At 49.4% G+C, this 20852-nt stretch overlaps 1 protein-coding gene across 5 annotated transcripts in view; it reads right to left on the reverse strand.

Annotated features, from left to right (window-relative positions):
• The window catches only part of HTT (huntingtin), a 637913-nt gene that overhangs the window by 13052 nt on the left and 604009 nt on the right, over positions 1-20852 (reverse strand). For all 5 annotated transcript variants that reach the window (XM_085849284.1, XM_085849282.1, XM_085849286.1 and 2 more), the window contains 2 exons: positions 18724-18886; positions 18211-18371 (listed from right to left, as the gene is read on the reverse strand). In XM_085849284.1, coding sequence (XP_085705410.1) covers positions 18211-18371; positions 18724-18886 — 324 coding nt within the window. The remainder of the gene's footprint in view (positions 1-18210; positions 18372-18723; positions 18887-20852) is intronic.

Consider the following 20852-nt stretch of genomic DNA (forward strand, 5'->3'; position numbering starts at 1 on the left):
ATCCATGGCCCAGGTCGGTTCTTTTTATAATTATAACCCCACCACTAACTGTGGTCAGTGGGAGCGGCTTGAGCACGAACTTTGCCGGCAAACGGAGTCGCACAATGGCAGCACGGAGCGGGCTGATATTAATGGCACAGCACGAGGCGTAAGCTCCCAGTCACCGGTTCAAGCCACGTGGTCACGGCATGTGCCATGGCAGGCGTGGCAGGATGACTATGCAAGCATTGGCAGGCTTCAGGCACAATTGGGGGATGTCTTGGAAAAGGTGAAGCGTTATGAAGAATATATCGAGGAGGTGCAACGTGGAGTGGACGAGTCACAACGGCACGCAGACGCGCTTCAGAAAAATTACGTGTACGGGGGGGACACAGCGATTGGACGATTTACTGGAACGAATTCGGTGGCAAAAACATGACTTGGCCAATAGAGTCGACAAATTACGTGGGAAAAAGAATTTGGTAGTGTTTTATACCCGTAAGTTGGAATATGCGAAGAGCAAACTGAACAAAAGAATAGAGGAACAGCAGATTGGTATCTCCCAGGAAAGGAAACAATGGGAGGAAGAATGGAAAACCGAGCTTGAAAAGAAACAAAAGGAGCACGACTTGGAAGTAAAACAATTAATGGAAAAATTATTGGAGGAAGCAAGGCGGTTCAAAGAACTAGAGGGGAGAGTGAGGGAAATACAGTTGGAAGAGAAAAAATGTGAACACGATGGGGAGTTGGAACTATTGAAGGAAGAGATAAGAACAGGCAATCAGGAAAGAGAAAGCCCAGAATGGAAGATAAAAAGAGGAGAGAGACAGCTCGAGGAAAGGGCGGAGCAATTGCTGGAAAAGTCAGAACAGTTCGACGAACTGCAGGGAGAATTGAGGGAGGAAGGAGAAAGGAAAACAAAGCTCGAAAAGGAAAAACGCGAACAAGATGGGGAATTGGAACTACTGAAGCGAGAGGTAAGGGCAAGCCAGTTTAAAAGAGAAATCCTGGAAGGGGAGATTAGAATGGGAAAGGAATGGCAGAAAAAACTAAATGAATACAGTAAAAAAAGGGACGAATTGAGGAGGGAAGCAGTGGAAAGAAGAGATGAAATGAGTGAAGAAGCACGCAAATTGAGAAAGGAATTGGAAAAGAAAGCTTCTGATTTGCAGAAACACCAAAACAAAGAGAGGGAATTACAAAACGAGTTGAGGATGGTGAGAGAAGAAAGAACGACAACGGAAAATGAAACGTTAAGAAACCACACTGTACAGATCGAACAGCTGGAAGCGAAGGCCAGATTAAAGAATGAGATGCAAGAAAGAGTAATGATGGAAGAACGAATCAGACAGGAAAAGGAAGTCAGCCAACTGAAAGAAATAACGAGATTGCAGAATGAGGAACAAGAAAGAATACTGAAAGAACAAGGAATGAGACAGAAGGAAATCAGCCAACTGAAGGAAACCACGAGATTGCAGAATGAGATGCAAAAAAGAGTAATGATGGAAGAACGAATCAGACAGGAGAAGGAAGTCAGCCAACTGAAAGAAATAACGAGATTGCAGAATGAGGAACAAGGAAGACAGTGGAATAGGAAATACAAAGAACAAGGAATGAGACAGGAGAAAGAAATCCGTCAATTGAAGGAAACGATGAGATTGCAGAACGAGGAACAAGAGAGACAGTGGAATAAAAAACTGAAAGAGTATGAATTTGAAACTGAACGCCAAAAGGAAAAAAAATAGGTTGGAATACGAGGAGAAGTTGAAGGAGCAAGGAATGAAGCAGGAAGGAGAAATCAGGAGATTGAAGGACACAAGGAGATTGGAGAGGGAAGAACGAGAGGAACAATGGAATAGAAAACAAAAAGAACATGAATCTGAGGTTGACCAATTGAAAGAAAAGCTGAGGCTGGAGTACGAGGAGATAGACAAAGAACAGCGAATGAAACACAAAATGGAGATGAACCAAATGAAGAAAACCATGAAACTGGATAAGGAAAGACAGGAGAGGAAACGAGGAAGAGTAATGAGACAGCAGCAAATGAAACACAAAAAGGAGATTAACCAAATGAAGAAAACCATGAAACTGGAGAAGGAAGGACAGGAGAGGAAACGAGGAAGAGTAGTGAGAGAACAGCGAATGAAACACAGGAAGGAAATGAGCCAATTGAAAGAAACAATGAGATTGGAAAACAAAGAGTAGGAGGAACAGTGGGAGAGAAAACAACAACTATATGAGTGTGAAATTGAACAACTAAAACGGAGAGCGAGACTGGAGTCAACGGAGATTGAGGAGCTCCGGAGGGAGAACGAACAGCTAATGGGGCTCAGAGAGAAAGAACGACTCAGATGGGAAGGAAAAAGGAACCAGGAAGAGACAGAAATAAGGAACAAGGAGAGAAAATGTATAGAGACACGGGAGACAAGAGACGAGGTGAAAGGAATTGCGAGGGAGAGAAAAGAACAATTAAGACGGAAAGCAAGGATGAGGGACGCGGAGATCGTGAAAGAGCAAGGAGTGAAAAACAGGGAAGGACGGGAGCGACTTAAGGAGAAAGCAAGGTTGACCTACATAAAGATAAGGGAAAGACGCCAGAAAGAAGCGGAGACTAATAGACAGGAGGGGACAACAGAAACTTATAAATGTATAGAGACACGGAAGACAGAAAAAATAGAGGAGAGACTGCATGATAATGGCAAGGCGAGAGACATACACACACACAAGGAGGTAGTGGAGGATAGTGAGGGTGAGCTCGCGGACTGGGTAGAGACCCGGTGCGAGCAGCTGGATGGCCTCCTCCAGGAACGAGGGGAGGGAGTATGCCCCCTTGAGGCGAGTCACGACCAGGTGAGTTCGGTCGTGCTTTGCGAGGTTGAGAGGAGGAGTGCTGCGAACAGGTGCACGCCGAGCTTGGGGGTATAGAGGCCCCGGAGACCCTTGTGGGGACACGAATCCCCAGTGTGGTTGTCCCGGTGTGTGTGGTGCAAGGTGTGAGTGCGTCCCCGTGTGTGACAAAGACCCCGTGTGTGAGTGGTGTGGTGGCGAGTGTGCCGGAGTGTGTGCTTCCCAGCACGCCGTGTGTGGATGAGACACCGCGGGCGAGTGCCCCCGCGTGTGTGAGTGAGACACCGCGGGCGAGTTCCCCCGCGTGTGTGAGTGAGACACCGCGGGCAAGTGTCCCCGCGTGTGTGAGTGAGGCACGATGTGTGAGTGAGGCACCGCGGATGAGTGTCCCCGCGTGTGTGAGTGAGGCACGATGTGTGAGTGAGGCACCGCGGATGAGTGCCCCCGCGTGTATGAGTGAGGCACCGCGGGCGAGTGCCCCCGCGTGTGTGAGTGGTATGGTTTGTGTGAGGGAAATGGCACGAGTGAGTGAAAGGCCGCGAGTGAGTGGAGCTACGTGTGCGAGGGAGGTGGCATGCGTGAGTGAACGGCCGAGTGCAAGGGAGACCGTGTGTGTGAGAGAGCGGTATGTAAGGGAGATGTCGGTTAGCATGTGTGAACATGCAGCCGCGTCTCCCGGTGTGAGTTTAATGGTGAGGTGTGTTCGCGTCGTAACACGCGTGAGTGCGTGTGTCGAATGGCGACGACGGCGACATGTGAGGAAAGAAAGCCAGGTAGCGGCTGTAGTTGTTTCGGGGACCGTGCCGGGTTCACCTAGCAGTGAGCACGAGGTCCGTGCTGTGCAACGCACGAGGCCCCCACGTGCTCGCTTGCGAGAGTGAAGTCCCGGTCCGGAAACGCCAGCGGTGGATTTGCCGATCCCGCGGACGGACAAAGTTTAGGCAGGATTTCGGATTTGGACCGGACGGGTTCTCCACGCGATCGTGTGTGTTAAGCTCCAACGGGCAAAGCACATGTGTTCGCGTGGGGAACCCCTCGAGACGTGGGGCTTGTGTTTTTTTTTATGCGCACGGTGACGTCATGGCTGCACGCGGGGTTGGAATCCGGCAGGAGGGGTATCCCTGCCGGATGGTACCGTCCAAGGAGGGACGAGGTACACGTGCAGCTGCATGACGTCACGGGCAGGTGCAAAGTGCGCGAGCTGTGAGTTGCCGCGCTGGTGCTGCGCATGTAAAGAAAGAAAAAAACAAAAAAAAGCAAGCCTCACTTTCGGGTGCACAGGATTCCTGGGCAAGGGGTGGAAGACCCCCTTGACCAGGGCACAGGATGGAAACTAGTTAGGGGGAAGAGTTAGCTTAGTTAGACCGACTTCATGGGGCAGGGGTAAGTCCTCATGGAGTCCGTGGAATGGATTAGTTAGAGGGATTTAGATGAGCTTTAGGTGGGGAAATAAAAGTTATTTTCGAGATTTGGAGACAGTGACAGACTTGTGAATGTGTAGAGGGGACGTAGCTTAGCTACGTAGTGTTAAAAGGAACGTGCTGTAGTTTAAGGGACGACGTGGGAGCACGAGTTAGTTAGGGGAGGTAGTTAGAAGGATGGCAGAGTTCAGCGGTGTGTGTGTTGAAGAGTTGGTGAGTTGTGAGGTGAGTACATGATGAGTGAGTGAGGCCAGCGGGTCTGTGTGAGTGGAGCGAATGGGGAATGCATGGTGCGATGAGTGATTGGGGGAGGAGTGACTCCCGCCCAAGGGACCCCGGGGTCAGTATAGACTGAGTTAGTGGGATCGTCAAATTTACAAAATGGAGGTCGTTTTGTTGTTGGTGGGGAAGTAGGCTCGAAACCCGTTTGGAGGGGTGCAGGAGCCCTGTTGACGGGCTGGGAGCGTGGCTGCGAAAAGTGAGTATCGCTGAGGGGGTACCCCGGGCACCAGGCTAGTCGGCCGTGGTAGGCCAAGGGCCCATGGGGGGCCGGGATAGCGTAGTGGGCACGGGTGCCCCTCGGAAAGGGGCCTGGGAAGCCAGCCTGCCACGTGTGCGTTTCAGGGGAGGTGCCATGGGGGGCACTCCCCGGTGTTAGGGAGCTGGTAGGCTCGGAGGCAGTGTAGTGCCCGGGGGTGCCATAGCGGGAGATTCGGCAGAGGGTCGTGCCTGCCAAAGGGAGCCACGTGTCCCAGCCATGAGACCGTGTGAGGGCAAGGAGAGAAAATTGGGGGGGCGAGGCCCGAAATTGTGAGGACACCAACACAGGCGACGGGAATCTGGGTTGTTAGAACCAATAGTTTAAGCGAGAGGCGCTTGTTGAAAGCCCCGGGGTAGTTTCACAGTTAAATGGTTAAAATAGATTAGGAAGTGTACCCCTCCGCACCATCCATCCCCTCGCTCTCGTTGTGGGCCGCTGGACCCACTTTGGTTATAGATCGCTGAACTCTGGGGAGGCCATCCTGAGGCTTCGTTGGGCCTCGGCACAGGACGCCAGCTCTCCCTTGTTCCCCTCCGGGAAGGGAACGTAGGGGTTGGGAGTAGGCTAGGTGACAGAATAGGTTAGCCGAACAAGGACAGTACAGGGGGTTAGGGGACGATTTATGGTGGGGAAGTAAAAATAAAAAAAATAAGTTGGGGCTAAATTGGGGTTTGACAAATTAAGGGAGTGGGTATAGAAAGCGACAGGCAAAGGCGATAGGTTGGGAGGGAGACCGTAGGGTAGGTCCGAGCCCGCCTTCCGAGTGGCCAGCACCACCGCACTCCCTCCACCAACCTCCACTGAACGGCAAAGGCTGGCCAGCTTCATCTGCTGGCTGCGTTGCTGCAAGGCAGAGGCCGACCAACTTCATCGGCAGCTGTTGTTTTGCTGCAAGGCCTGTGCCGGCTGGATTGTCTGCAGCTGCTGTGCTGCAAGGCCTGCATTGGGTAGAGACTGTCACCTGCATTGTTTGAGCCAGAGACTGCATGTGAGCAGCCTGGCTCCCTGCTAACTGCTTTCTTTTTGCAGAGTTCATTGATCCTGGGCCATGGTTTAGTGTAAAATTTGTAAGTTAAGGTTAAGATGTACTGTAAATATGAGTGCGCCCCCGGCATGTCTGTCCTAGCGCCGGCAATTTTATTTAAGTCGTCCGTGTGAGTGAGTTGTTTAGGTAGTTACACAGCCCTCAGGTTATTTATTTTGGGGACACGAATACCATGAATGTCGCACTCAGGGATCCGTAGGTAAAATGTACTAGGGGAAAACTACACATGATGGCACACGAAAATTTGACGACTCGGGACGAGTCTGTAAAAACCGGAGCGCGTAGTGTTGTGGTTGACGAAATTCGCAAACCACCATTCAGGTCCCTTCGGTGAGATATCTCTGTAAGTATATGTGTAGTTAGGCCCAAACCCGTTGTTTAGAGGGAATAAATGTCATTCATGCGGGCTGCGACCCTTCTAGATAGCCGTTTTTCTTTTACTATCTTTATTTTGGACCAGCCGCCATTACTACCACCACCAACCACGTCTCAACAGCCATCACACAACAACCACCAACCGCAACGCCGCTTCACAACAACAGCCACGACCTTTACCGTCACAACTCGCCCTCGCAACCATCGCATCACTGTCATTCCCACGCCGCTTGTGGGTACCGATACTGGACTCGTGCAGGGCGCGCACCGAGCAGGGGTGCAAAAGCGCCGGCCTTTCCGAAGAAAACGGATCAAAAACGACTCACGCCCACTTCTGTTCCGTCCTATCGGCGATCGTGGGGCGATTTGGCCCCGCCTCCAGGTGCGTTGGAGTAATATCGCTATATGCAAATTCATGGATCAAAAAGCATTCACGCCCACTTTTCCTCGGTCCAATGGGGAGCCAGTTAGAGGTGAAGGGTCGGAGGTAAAGGGTCGAAGGTGAAGGAGCGAGGCCACGGGGCATATAAGGGGCTGCGTTCGTCAGTCAAGGCAGTTAAGAGTTCGCAGTTCGGAGGGGAGAAGTTAAGAGTTCGGAGTCAGTGAAGAGTGGGGACGAGTCAAGAGAGGAGTCAGAGAAGGCGGTCGGACGGAGCTGTGGAGAGGTGGCGGCGGCGAAGGCGGTCGAGGGGGTGCTCGTGTCGGAGTCGGGGAGCTGCAGAGGGAGAGGCCGGCGGCGCGACCGAGGTCGTGGTGGAGACGCTCGTCGCGGGACCCGAGCCAGGGAGATATTCTCATCCCCCCCGAGCATCAACAACCCCCTCCTGTTTCCCCCCGCGCTGAGATAGTGCGAGAAGGGGGCCCCGTTCCCACCCCCTACCAGACACTGTCCGCGAGGCCCGCGGAGTCGGGGCGCCACCGCCATCTTGCGGCTCATCATCAGACGGGTAGGCCCGACGCGGTCTCGGCCCCAGGCCCGCCTACCCCCCTCATCCTTGAGGGTGGTCCTTTTCTTTTGCTTTGAGTATATGTGTTGTCGGCGCCGTCTGTGAAGTAAAACTGTATAAGTGTTGCCGTGTGCTCGGTAGTCGGTTAGATCTGCATTGTTGCATTTGCTTTTTGTGTATTATTGTGTTTCTTCTTCTTTTACATTTGCTTTTGGTGTAATTGTGTATGTGCGCTTTCCGTTCATCGCGAAATAAATGTGCTTCATGTTGAACTGTTTTTCCCGTTTCGCTTCGTCTTTTCCTTTATTGAATCTCCATCTTACTTCACGTAAAGGGTTGGTCGTGGGCTAAAACGCCCGATAATTAATCGAACCGTCCAGGTTGATGATAACACCGCTCGGTTATCCCGATAGTACGGAACGGGTCGCTTAAAGTGGCCCGTGTCCGAAGTCGACCTGCGGCGAGGTGCGATCGCCCGGTCTACCCTCCGTGTGGGTACTTCGGTAGGTCGAATTTGGCGAGCAACCCTATCCCACGCGGGGGCCGATTGGCACGATCGTGGTGAGGCCGAAAGGTCCACCCGTGACTAGTTCCCGGCGTTCGTCCGAGAGGGTCACGACGGGATTGTCCGTCCGGTGGGCGACGTGCCGCGATTCGAGTTACGTGGCCGTTCGCACGCCGGCGGGCGCGAATCCGCAACACTGGTGTCAGGAGTGGGATATAAATTCATCGCCCTCTCGGGCACTGGTATTGGAGAACGGGAAAACGGGCTCTCCTGTCTCCAGCTAAATTCACGGAATCGGTCCAGGGGTGAGAGGAGCGACCCCCGATTCCCTCCAAATTACGAGCGAGCTAAATTAACCCTTTACGAGAAATAAGATGGCGTCTCAAGGCGAGCGGGAGCCGGGGGTATTAGGTATGTGTCGTCATGTAGGATCCATGGCCCAGGTCGGTTCTTTTTATAATTATAACCCCACCACTAACTGTGGTCAGTGGGAGCGGCTTGAGCACGAACTTTGCCGGCAAACGGAGTCGCACAATGGCAGCACGGAGCGGGCTGATATTAATGGCACAGCACGAGGCGTAAGCTCCCAGTCACCGGTTCAAGCCACGTGGTCACGGCATGTGCCATGGCAGGCGTGGCAGGATGACTATGCAAGCATTGGCAGGCTTCAGGCACAATTGGGGGATGTCTTGGAAAAGGTGAAGCGTTATGAAGAATATATCGAGGAGGTGCAACGTGGAGTGGACGAGTCACAACGGCACGCAGACGCGCTTCAGAAAAATTACGTGTACGGTGTACACAGCGATTGGACGATTTACTGGAACGAATTCGGTGGCAAAAACATGACTTGGCCAATAGAGTCGACAAATTACGTGGGAAAAAGAATTTGGTAGTGTTTTATACCCGTAAGTTGGAATATGCGAAGAGCAAACTGAACAAAAGAATAGAGGAACAGCAGATTGGTATCTCCCAGGAAAGGAAACAATGGGAGGAAGAATGGAAAACCGAGCTTGAAAAGAAACAAAAGGAGCACGACTTGGAAGTAAAACAATTAATGGAAAAATTATTGGAGGAAGCAAGGCGGTTCAAAGAACTAGAGGGGAGAGTGAGGGAAATACAGTTGGAAGAGAAAAAATGTGAACACGATGGGGAGTTGGAACTATTGAAGGAAGAGATAAGAACAGGCAATCAGGAAAGAGAAAGCCCAGAATGGAAGATAAAAAGAGGAGAGAGACAGCTCGAGGAAAGGGCGGAGCAATTGCTGGAAAAGTCAGAACAGTTCGACGAACTGCAGGGAGAATTGAGGGAGGAAGGAGAAAGGAAAACAAAGCTCGAAAAGGAAAAACGCAAACAAGATGGGGAATTGGAACTACTGAAGCGAGAGGTAAGGGCAAGCCAGTTTAAAAGAGAAATCCTGGAAGGGGAGATTAGAATGGGAAAGGAATGGCAGAAAAAACTAAATGAATACAGTAAAAAAAGGGACGAATTGAGGAGGGAAGCAGTGGAAAGAAGAGATGAAATGAGTGAAGAAGCACGCAAATTGAGAAAGGAATTGGAAAAGAAAGCTTCTGATTTGCAGAAACACCAAAACAAAGAGAGGGAATTACAAAACGAGTTGAGGATGGTGAGAGAAGAAAGAACGACAACGGAAAATGAAACGTTAAGAAACCACACTGTACAGATCGAACAGCTGGAAGCGAAGGCCAGATTAAAGAATGAGATGCAAGAAAGAGTAATGATGGAAGAACGAATCAGACAGGAAAAGGAAGTCAGCCAACTGAAAGAAATAACGAGATTGCAGAATGAGGAACAAGAAAGAATACTGAAAGAACAAGGAATGAGACAGAAGGAAATCAGCCAACTGAAGGAAACCACGAGATTGCAGAATGAGATGCAAAAAGTAGTAATGATGGTAGAAAGAATCAGACAGGAGAAGGAAGTCAGCCAACTGAAAGAAATAACGAGATTGCAGAATGAGGAACAAGGAAGACAGTGGAATAGGAAATACAAAGAACAAGGAATGAGACAGGAGAAAGAAATCCGTCAATTGAAGGAAACGATGAGATTGCAGAACGAGGAACAAGAGAGACAGTGGAATAAAAAACTGAAAGAGTATGAATTTGAAACTGAACGCCAAAAGGAAAAAAAATAGGTTGGAATACGAGGAGAAGTTGAAGGAGCAAGGAATGAAGCAGGAAGGAGAAATCAGGAGATTGAAGGACACAAGGAGATTGGAGAGGGAAGAACGAGAGGAACAATGGAATAGAAAACAAAAAGAACATGAATCTGAGGTTGACCAATTGAAAGAAAAGCTGAGGCTGGAGTACGAGGAGATAGACAAAGAACAGCGAATGAAACACAAAATGGAGATGAACCAAATGAAGAAAACCATGAAACTGGATAAGGAAAGACAGGAGAGGAAACGAGGAAGAGTAATGAGACAGCAGCAAATGAAACACAAAAAGGAGATTAACCAAATGAAGAAAACCATGAAACTGGAGAAGGAAGGACAGGAGAGGAAACGAGGAAGAGTAGTGAGAGAACAGCGAATGAAACACAGGAAGGAAATGAGCCAATTGAAAGAAACAATGAGATTGGAAAACAAAGAGTAGGAGGAACAGTGGGAGAGAAAACAACAACTATATGAGTGTGAAATTGAACAACTAAAACGGAGAGTGAGACTGGAGTCAACGGAGATTGAGGAGCTCCGGAGGGAGAACGAACAGCTAATGGGGCTCAGAGAGAAAGAACGACTCAGATGGGAAGGAAAAAGGAACCAGGAAGAGACAGAAATAAGGAACAAGGAGAGAAAATGTATAGAGACACGGGAGACAAGAGACGAGGTGAAAGGAATTGCGAGGGAGAGAAAAGAACAATTAAGACGGAAAGCAAGGATGAGGGACGCGGAGATCGTGAAAGAGCAAGGAGTGAAAAACAGGGAAGGACGGGAGCGACTTAAGGAGAAAGCAAGGTTGACCTACATAAAGATAAGGGAAAGACGCCAGAAAGAAGCGGAGACTAATAGACAGGAGGGGACAACAGAAACTTATAAATGTATAGAGACACGGAAGACAGAAAAAATAGAGGAGAGACTGCATGATAATGGCAAGGCGAGAGACATACACACACACAAGGAGGTAGTGGAGGATAGTGAGGGTGAGCTCGCGGACTGGGTAGAGACCCGGTGCGAGCAGTTGGATGGCCTCCTCCAGGAACGAGGGGAGGGAGTATGCCCCCTTGAGGCGAGTCATGACCAGGTGAGTTCGGTCGTGCTTTGCGAGGTTGAGAGGAGGAGTGCTGCGAACAGGTGCACGGAGAGCTTGGGGGGTATAGAGGCCCCGGAGACCCTTGTGGGGACACGAATCCCCAGTGTAGTTGTCCCGGTGTGTGTGGTGCAAGGTGTGAGTGCGTCCCCGTGTGTGGAAGCGACCCCGTGTGTGAGTGGTGTGGTGGCGAGTGTGCCGGAGTGTGTGCTTCCCAGCACGCCGTGTGTGGATGAGACACCGCGGGCGAGTGCCCCCGCGTGTGTGAGTGAGACACCGCGGGCGAGTTCCCCCGCGTGTGTGAGTGAGACACCGCGGGCAAGTGTCCCCGCGTGTGTGAGTGAGGCACGATGTGTGAGTGAGGCACCGCGGATGAGTGTCCCCGCGTGTGTGAGTGAGGCACGATGTGTGAGTGAGGCACCGCGGATGAGTGCCCCCGCGTGTATGAGTGAGGCACCGCGGGCGAGTGCCCCCGCGTGTGTGAGTGGTATGGTTTGTGTGAGGGAAATGGCACGAGTGAGTGAAAGGCCGCGAGTGAGTGGAGCTACGTGTGCGAGGGAGGTGGCATGCGTGAGTGAACGGCCGAGTGCAAGGGAGACCGTGTGTGTGAGAGAGCGGTATGTAAGGGAGATGTCGGTTAGCATGTGTGAACATGCAGCCGCGTCTCCCGGTGTGAGTTTAATGGTGAGGTGTGTTCGCGTCGTAACACGCGTGAGTGCGTGTGTCGAATGGCGACGACGGCGACATGTGAGGAAAGAAAGCCAGGTAGCGGCTGTAGTTGTTTCGGGGACCGTGCCGGGTTCACCTAGCAGTGAGCACGAGGTCCGTGCTGTGCAACGCACGAGGCCCCCACGTGCTCGCTTGCGAGAGTGAAGTCCCGGTCCGGAAACGCCAGCGGTGGATTTGCCGATCCCGCGGACGGACAAAGTTTAGGCAGGATTTCGGATTTGGACCGGACGGGTTCTCCACGCGATCGTGTGTGTTAAGCTCCAACGGGCAAAGCACATGTGTTCGCGTGGGGAACCCCTCGAGACGTGGGGCTTGTGTTTTTTTTTTATGCGCACGGTGACGTCATGGCTGCACGCGGGGTTGGAATCCGGCAGGAGGGGTATCCCTGCCGGATGGTACCGTCCAAGGAGGGACGAGGTACACGTGCAGCTGCATGACGTCACGGGCAGGTGCAAAGTGCGCGAGCTGTGAGTTGCCGCGCTGGTGCTGCGCATGTAAAGAAAGAAAAAAACAAAAAAAAGCAAGCCTCACTTTCGGGTGCACAGGATTCCTGGGCAAGGGGTGGAAGACCCCCTTGACCAGGGCACAGGATGGAAACTAGTTAGGGGGAAGAGTTAGCTTAGTTAGACCGACTTCATGGGGCAGGGGTAAGTCCTCATGGAGTCCGTGGAATGGATTAGTTAGAGGGATTTAGATGAGCTTTAGGTGGGGAAATAAAAGTTATTTTCGAGATTTGGAGACAGTGACAGACTTGTGAATGTGTAGAGGGGACGTAGCTTAGCTACGTAGTGTTAAAAGGAACGTGCTGTAGTTTAAGGGACGACGTGGGAGCACGAGTTAGTTAGGGGAGGTAGTTAGAAGGATGGCAGAGTTCAGCGGTGTGTGTGTTGAAGAGTTGGTGAGTTGTGAGGTGAGTACATGATGAGTGAGTGAGGCCAGCGGGTCTGTGTGAGTGGAGCGAATGGGGAATGCATGGTGCGATGAGTGATTGGGGGGAGGAGTGACTCCCGCCCAAGGGACCCCGGGGTCAGTATAGACTGAGTTAGTGGGATCGTCAAATTTACAAAATGGAGGTCGTTTTGTTGTTGGTGGGGAAGTAGGCTCGAAACCCGTTTGGAGGGGTGCAGGAGCCCTGTTGACGGGCTGGGAGCGTGGCTGCGAAAAGTGAGTATCGCTGAGGGGGTACCCCGGGCACCAGGCTAGTCGGCCGTGGTAGGCCAAGGGCCCATGGGGGGCCGGGATAGCGTAGTGGGCACGGGTGCCCCTCGGAAAGGGGCCTGGGAAGCCAGCCTGCCACGTGTGCGTTTCAGGGGAGGTGCCATGGGGGGCACTCCCCGGTGTTAGGGAGCTGGTAGGCTCGGAGGCAGTGTAGTGCCCGGGGGTGCCATAGCGGGAGATTCGGCAGAGGGTCGTGCCTGCCAAAGGGAGCCACGTGTCCCAGCCATGAGACCGTGTGAGGGCAAGGAGAGAAAATTGGGGGGGCGAGGCCCGAAATTGTGAGGACACCAACACAGGCGACGGGAATCTGGGTTGTTAGAACCAATAGTTTAAGCGAGAGGCGCTTGTTGAAAGCCCCGGGGTAGTTTCACAGTTAAATGGTTAAAATAGATTAGGAAGTGTACCCCTCCGCACCATCCATCCCCTCGCTCTCGTTGTGGGCCGCTGGACCCACTTTGGTTATAGATCGCTGAACTCTGGGGAGGCCATCCTGAGGCTTCGTTGGGCCTCGGCACAGGACGCCAGCTCTCCCTTGTTCCCCTCCGGGAAGGGAACGTAGGGGTTGGGAGTAGGCTAGGTGACAGAATAGGTTAGCCGAACAAGGACAGTACAGGGGGTTAGGGGACGATTTATGGTGGGGAAGTAAAAATAAAAAAAATAAGTTGGGGCTAAATTGGGGTTTGACAAATTAAGGGAGTGGGTATAGAAAGCGACAGGCAAAGGCGATAGGTTGGGAGGGAGACCGTAGGGTAGGTCCGAGCCCGCCTTCCGAGTGGCCAGCACCACCGCACTCCCTCCACCAACCTCCACTGAACGGCAAAGGCTGGCCAGCTTCATCTGCTGGCTGCGTTGCTGCAAGGCAGAGGCCGACCAACTTCATCGGCAGCTGTTGTTTTGCTGCAAGGCCTGTGCCGGCTGGATTGTCTGCAGCTGCTGTGCTGCAAGGCCTGCATTGGGTAGAGACTGTCACCTGCATTGTTTGAGCCAGAGACTGCATGTGAGCAGCCTGGCTCCCTGCTAACTGCTTTCTTTTTGCAGAGTTCATTGATCCTGGGCCATGGTTTAGTGTAAAATTTGTAAGTTAAGGTTAAGATGTACTGTAAATATGAGTGCGCCCCCGGCATGTCTGTCCTAGCGCCGGCAATTTTATTTAAGTCGTCCGTGTGAGTGAGTTGTTTAGGTAGTTACACAGCCCTCAGGTTATTTATTTTGGGGACACGAATACCATGAATGTCGCACTCAGGGATCCGTAGGTAAAATGTACTAGGGGAAAACTACACATGATGGCACACGAAAATTTGACGACTCGGGACGAGTCTGTAAAAAGGGGAGGGGGTAGTGTTGTGGTTGACGAAATTCGCAAACCACCATTCAGGTCCCTTCGGTGAGATATCTCTGTAAGTATATGTGTAGTTAGGCCCAAACCCGTTGTTTAGAGGGAATAAATGTCATTCATGCGGGCTGCGACCCTTCTAGATAGCCGTTTTTCTTTTACTATCTTTATTTTGGACCAGCCGCCATTACTACCACCACCAACCACGTCTCAACAGCCATCACACAACAACCACCAACCGCAACGCCGCTTCACAACAACAGCCACGACCTTTACCGTCACAACTCGCCCTCGCAACCATCGCATCACTGTCATTCCCACGCCGCTTGTGGGTACCGATACTGGACTCGTGCAGGGCGCGCACCGAGCAGGGGTGCAAAAGCGCCGGCCTTTCCGAAGAAAACGGATCAAAAACGACTCACGCCCACTTCTGTTCCGTCCTATCGGCGATCGTGGGGCGATTTGGCCCCGCCTCCAGGTGCGTTGGAGTAATATCGCTATATGCAAATTCATGGATCAAAAAGCATTCACGCCCACTTTTCCTCGGTCCAATGGGGAGCCAGTTAGAGGTGAAGGGTCGGAGGTAAAGGGTCGAAGGTGAAGGAGCGAGGCCACGGGGCATATAAGGGGCTGCGTTCGTCAGTCAAGGCAGTTAAGAGTTCGCAGTTCGGAGGGGAGAAGTTAAGAGTTCGGAGTCAGTGAAGAGTGGGGACGAGTCAAGAGAGGAGTCAGAGAAGGCGGTCGGACGGAGCTGTGGAGAGGTGGCGGCGGCGAAGGCGGTCGAGGGGGTGCTCGTGTCGGAGTCGGGGAGCTGCGGAGGGAGAGGCCGGCGGCGCGACCGAGGTCGTGGTGGAGACGCTCGTCGCGGGACCCGAGCCGGGGAGATATTCTCATCCCCCCCGAGCATCAACAACCCCCTCCTGTTTCCCCCCGCGCTGAGATAGTGCGAGAAGGGGGCCCCGTTCCCACCCCCTACCAGACACTGTCTGCGAGGCCCGCGGAGTCGGGGCGCCACCGCCATCTTGCGGCTCATCATCAGACGGGTAGGCCCGACGCGGTCTCGGCCCCAGGCCCGCCTACCCCCCTCATCCTTGAGGGTGGTCCTTTTCTTTTGCTTTGAGTATATGTGTTGTCGGCGCCGTCTGTGAAGTAAAACTGTATAAGTGTTGCCGTGTGCTCGGTAGTCGGTTAGATCTGCATTGTTGCATTTGCTTTTTGTGTATTATTGTGTTTCTTCTTCTTTTACATTTGCTTTTGGTGGAATTGTGTATGTGCGCTTTCCGTTCATCGCGAAATAAATGTGCTTCATGTTGAACTGTTTTTCCCGTTTCGCTTCGTCTTTTCCTTTATTGAATCTCCATCTTACTTCACGTAAAGGGTTGGTCGTGGGCCAAAACGCCCGATAATTAATCGAACCGTCCAGGTTGACGATAACACCGCTCGGTTATCCCGATAGTACGGAATGGGTCGCTTAAAGTGGCCCGTGTTCGAAGTCGACCTGCGGCGAGGTGCGATCGCCCGGTCTACCCTCCGTGTGGGTACTTAGGTAGGTCGAATTTGGCGAGCAACCCTATCCCACGCGGGGGCCGATTGGCACGATCGTGGTGAGGCCGAAAGGTCCACCCGTGACTAGTTCCCGGCGTTAGTCCGAGAGGGTCACGACGGGATTGTCCGTCCGGTGGACGACGTGCCGCGATTCGAGTTACGTGGCCGTTCGCACGCCGGCGGGCGCGAATCCGCAACAATATATATATATATATATATATATATATATATATATATATATATATATATATATATATATATATATATATATATATATCTCTTCTTCTTCTTTGAGCTATATCTTCTCTAGATATATATATATATATATATATATATATATATATATATATATATATATATATATATATATATATATATATATATATATATATATATATATATATATATATATATATATCCTGCCTGGTGTTGGCTTAGTGGTTAGGGTGGTGGCTTGGGATCCAATGATCCAATATATATATATATATATATATCATCAACAATGATGGCAATGTTTATAAATATTAAATTATAGATGATAGTTTTGGTGAATAAATGTTAAACCTTTTCACCTTTTGACCAATCCGTTGTTCGTGACTTGGTTTCAAATTTTTTAGAATGGCAAGGCCAATCGTTATCAAATTCGCAGTGATCAGTCTGTCCCACGACTGCGACGTAATTTGATTCTGCTTGGTCGACTCAGGAGATATATATCTCGGCAACAGCTCAGATGACTGCAGGCAAAATGAAATATGCACTTAAACGCATGCAACGATGTGTACAAAAGTCACACATTGTTATGTGCAAAACTAGGGATAGTTCTAAAAGCAATGTGTAACAACACACTGCACCATCCTCCTTACATCAACTGTACTTCGGATGCTGCGCACATGCAATTTGCGCACACAGCGTTTATCGTATAATTGTGCGTTGCAATTTAACGTGTTCAAGGCATGCTTTCCACAACTCTGTGGGATTGCCTTCAGCCGAAACATTTTCCTCTTTACTGTGGAGGGATGCATCGACTTCACTTCAGTGGGCACAATGCAAAAACACAAACATAGTGGGAGAAATCAATATCAGTGGATGTTGCAAGAAAGCCAGCTGTCCTTTCCCCAAATAATGTGGACTAAAATCCTTGAGATATTGGCCTGTGGTGCAAAACTGCACATCTCCACCTCTGCCCACGTTGTACTCTGCAGGTACAAAATGTGTTTCTGACTGAGCACGACGCAAATTAACACAAATATTTCTTGGGCATCAAGTGCCAAAGCAACAGTCATGCACAAAAACCCGTCGACAGGACAGATGTAAGACTGTGCAAATACAGTCAGGTGCAATGATGTATGAAATGAACAGAAGGTTGATGGAGGTACTCTAAAGAGCTCTTTGCTCTGACGAAGGGCTAACAACCAAAATGCCTGCTCATGCTTGGTTCCCATATGGGTTAGCATTCCTCGATAAACGTCATGTCGATTCAATCTGTTGTTCTATCTGTCTGCTGACACAGTTAGACACCAGCCTTCACGAGAAAAAGACGAATTCTTCATTCGATACAGTCGGATGTAACCGAGTCATTCAATATTATAGTTACAAACACAATTTTCATGGTAATGCAACAGTAACTTAAGACTAAGTATTGCCTTTCAGCATCACTTGTACCATGCATGTTGGCATTTCAATATCTTTTAAGTGACATACTAATGAGAAAACTGGCAGCCAAGTACTTCTTAAAATTGCCTGAAATAAACAATTGCATGTTGTAAGGGCATGCATGTGTACGTGTCAGATAGGAGGGCATTTCAGGATCAGGTGGACATAAAGGGCACCCTGCAGCTGAAACGTAAAAAGGACTAGAACAGCACTCTTTGAAGTCTCCTGATATGCCTCTACCGACATTACATCATTATACATACTTGCACCAAATTTGATTTAAATCCCTTGAGCTGTTCTCAAGTACCACATTTTTACCTGACCTAACCTCTGACCTTTGACCTCTTGATGCCCAAATCTAATCAGTTCATCTTTGCATCATAACATATACTTATACGAAGTTTGCTCAAAATCCCATCAATGGTTCACAAGTTAGCGCGGTAACAAAGTCTTTACCAAATATGACCTCTTACCTTTGACCTCTTGACCGCATAATCTAATCAGTTCATCTTTACATCATTGTACATACTTGTACCAACTTTGACTTAGATCCCTTCAGCCAATTCTTAAGTTATTGCGGTAACGAAAAACCTATCACGGACGCACGGACGGACAACCCAAAAACGTAATGCCTCCGGCAACTTCGTCAGCGGAGGCATGAAAACTTTTAACGTTTGGGCTTCACATTTTAGGATTTGTTTCATTTTCCATGGAGTGTTCCTCTCTTGTATCACCTTTTAATCTCACATGCATGAAAGAGCATAATGAGAACAACGATATAAACGATGACGCAAGCAAAGTAAGGATACAAAGATGAGATCCAGGGGGTGAGTGACGCGCTGACAAAAAGGCACGAGAGACTCCAGATGGCCATGCCAATTGGTGTGCGTTGCGTGAAGTTTGACAACGACAGCATGACCCACTCACGCACCATGGATGAGCGTCCACTACTATGAAGTCCTTTGAAAACCTGAACACACAGTTAGAAAGGCTTGGTTACAGTGCAAGCATTTTCATCAACAGGATAATCATTCTTAAATTACTGGAGGATGTTTTTCTCAATCTCAGTATATATCTTGAAGTACTGCACAGCAGACGTCCCCGGTCGAAAGAGTTACATTCTTGAAATATCCCGCATTGGGCAAAACCGCGATGCGGAAATCCGCGTTCGGGGCGGGCCTGCTGCACAAACCATTCAAAAGATGTAATGGCTTGTATTTTAGTATTGATGTTGACCTGTACATCGATACATCACACCCAAATGTGATGTCAGGTTTGGTGCAGAGGGACAAAGGAAAATGTTGCTGTATCATGCACATTACCTTGTAAAGAACCGAAGCCATGAGCTGTGGATAAGGCTGCTGGCCGGAGAGGAACTCGCCAATAATTTTGTTCATCACGTCTTGTGGTGGAAAGAAGTCATCGAGGAACTGAGGCAGGATCCGTGCCACAGCATGTGCCTCACGGGGCACACCACGCCTTAACCTATTATGGAAGTTGGGGACAGACAAGTTCCAACGAATAGTAGAGGAGTATGAGGTAATAACTCTGCCCAAACACATCTTATATATTATTTCCGAGTTTGTGGTTTCGTGTCGCGCTATCTTCGACTTTGTTCTGCGCTCGAGTAACGTGATATTCGGCTTACATTATCTCAAAGACCATATGAGGTGCATGGTACAAAAAAAGTAAATAAAATGGTTCTGAAACAGTGAAATCGTATTCCACTTACTGCATTAAAGTAAAATTACTACTGATACTCTGCATTAGTTCCTTTCTCAAACACACCCACCCCAACATGTCGCGCAGAGCGTGGGTTATGCTAGTGAATAATCATTCAACACTCAAAGTCTGCACATGTCCCTTTTGCTACCTGAATATATATTGTCATGTCACAGGCCCAGCTAAAGGACTCTGTAACCGGAGATCCAAAGACCTCTGCTCATGACCGAAATGATGATTGAACTTACTCTGTTCATAATTAACTGTTTAACAAGTTACGATCCACTAAGGATCACTCAAATAAAGCTGAGACTGGTGGTTGCTCAAGTGTGGGAAAGCAAAAGGTGGGAAGGTGTTTCTTGGATTTATAATGTTTATTCTAAATGTATATGGGGATAAGGATGGATAAGATGCTATAAATAAATAAATAAATAAATAAATAAACAGAACACATTTTGCCATCAACAGACACAGATGGAGTTGAAAGGGGAGAAAACGCAAACTTCAACACCAAAATACACTAGAACGGTTCTCTTCGACATCGCGACGTTGCCAGATATGCCTCTGCCCACATTATTACATCATTATAATACTTGTACCAAGTTTGATTTAAATCCCTGAACCCAGATGAAAAATAGTAAATAATTCTGGCTGCCAGACCATGTGTCCAATCAGGTTGAAATTTAAAACAAACGTTCCCCATCGATTGAAGCGGTTCAAGAGAAATAATTTTTTTTTCAAGATTTTCGTTCAATCCAATACGGCTGTCAGACGATGTGACCTGTTGATTAATCATGAACACCCTGGTATCCCCAAGACTTGGGAAACATGTGTGTGAAGTTTACCCTCAATCTCTTCAGCCATTCTGGAGAAGATGATTTTTAAAGGTTTTAGGGTAAATCCAATATGGCTGCCAAACCATGTGGCCTATGACATCATAGGTGGAGAACTTTTGGTTCCTCATGGAAAGGCGACCATACCTGTAAAGTTTCCCATCGATCCGTTCAACCATTTTGGAGAAGAAGATTTTTGAAGGTTTTCATGTTTAAAAAAGACATGGCTGCTGAAGCATGTGATCGACGACGTCATCAATACCCCCCCCCCCCGCCTCCCCATACAATTTAGCACTAAATGACCCACAAATATTTTCATTCAGATCAGACAAAGCATTTGGCAGATGCAATTATGACATCATAACAAAGCCACCTATGACATCATTAAAAAAAAACATCACACTTGTTTACCACGGAGAATACTTGCCATGTGCCAAGTTTCATTTTTTTCCCCATAGAGCGGTTTTAGAGATACAGAGGTCCAAAGTTTTTTCCGTTTTTCCAACATGGCTGTCACACCACATGACCTATGACGTAATACTTATTAAAACATTCCACATGAGTAATTGCACCTATGGTGAAAATGCATTGTCAATCGGATAAGCGGTTGCAGAGAAAACGAAGAAAAGTAGTAGGCTGGATGTACGGATGTACGTATGGAGGGACGGACAACCCGAAAATATAATGCCTCCAGCAACTTCGTCAGCAGAGGCATAAAAATCTCACTAATGGCACCGATAGTGCCAGATTCCAACCATGAAGAGGAACAGAACAAGTGAGGACTTGAGCAAGCCACAAGCTTGTCATGGCTACAGAACGATTATGTCGCACAGTCTGGTGTGGCGCAAGGCTAAGTGCAGCTCAGGGCAGAAGAGGAGATCTGTCTTCCGCGGACA

This window comes from Eptatretus burgeri, chromosome 12, assembly GCF_056783735.1.
Source record: "Eptatretus burgeri isolate ZD-2024b chromosome 12, Ebu_testis_v1, whole genome shotgun sequence".
NCBI lineage: Eukaryota > Metazoa > Chordata > Myxini > Myxiniformes > Myxinidae > Eptatretus > Eptatretus burgeri.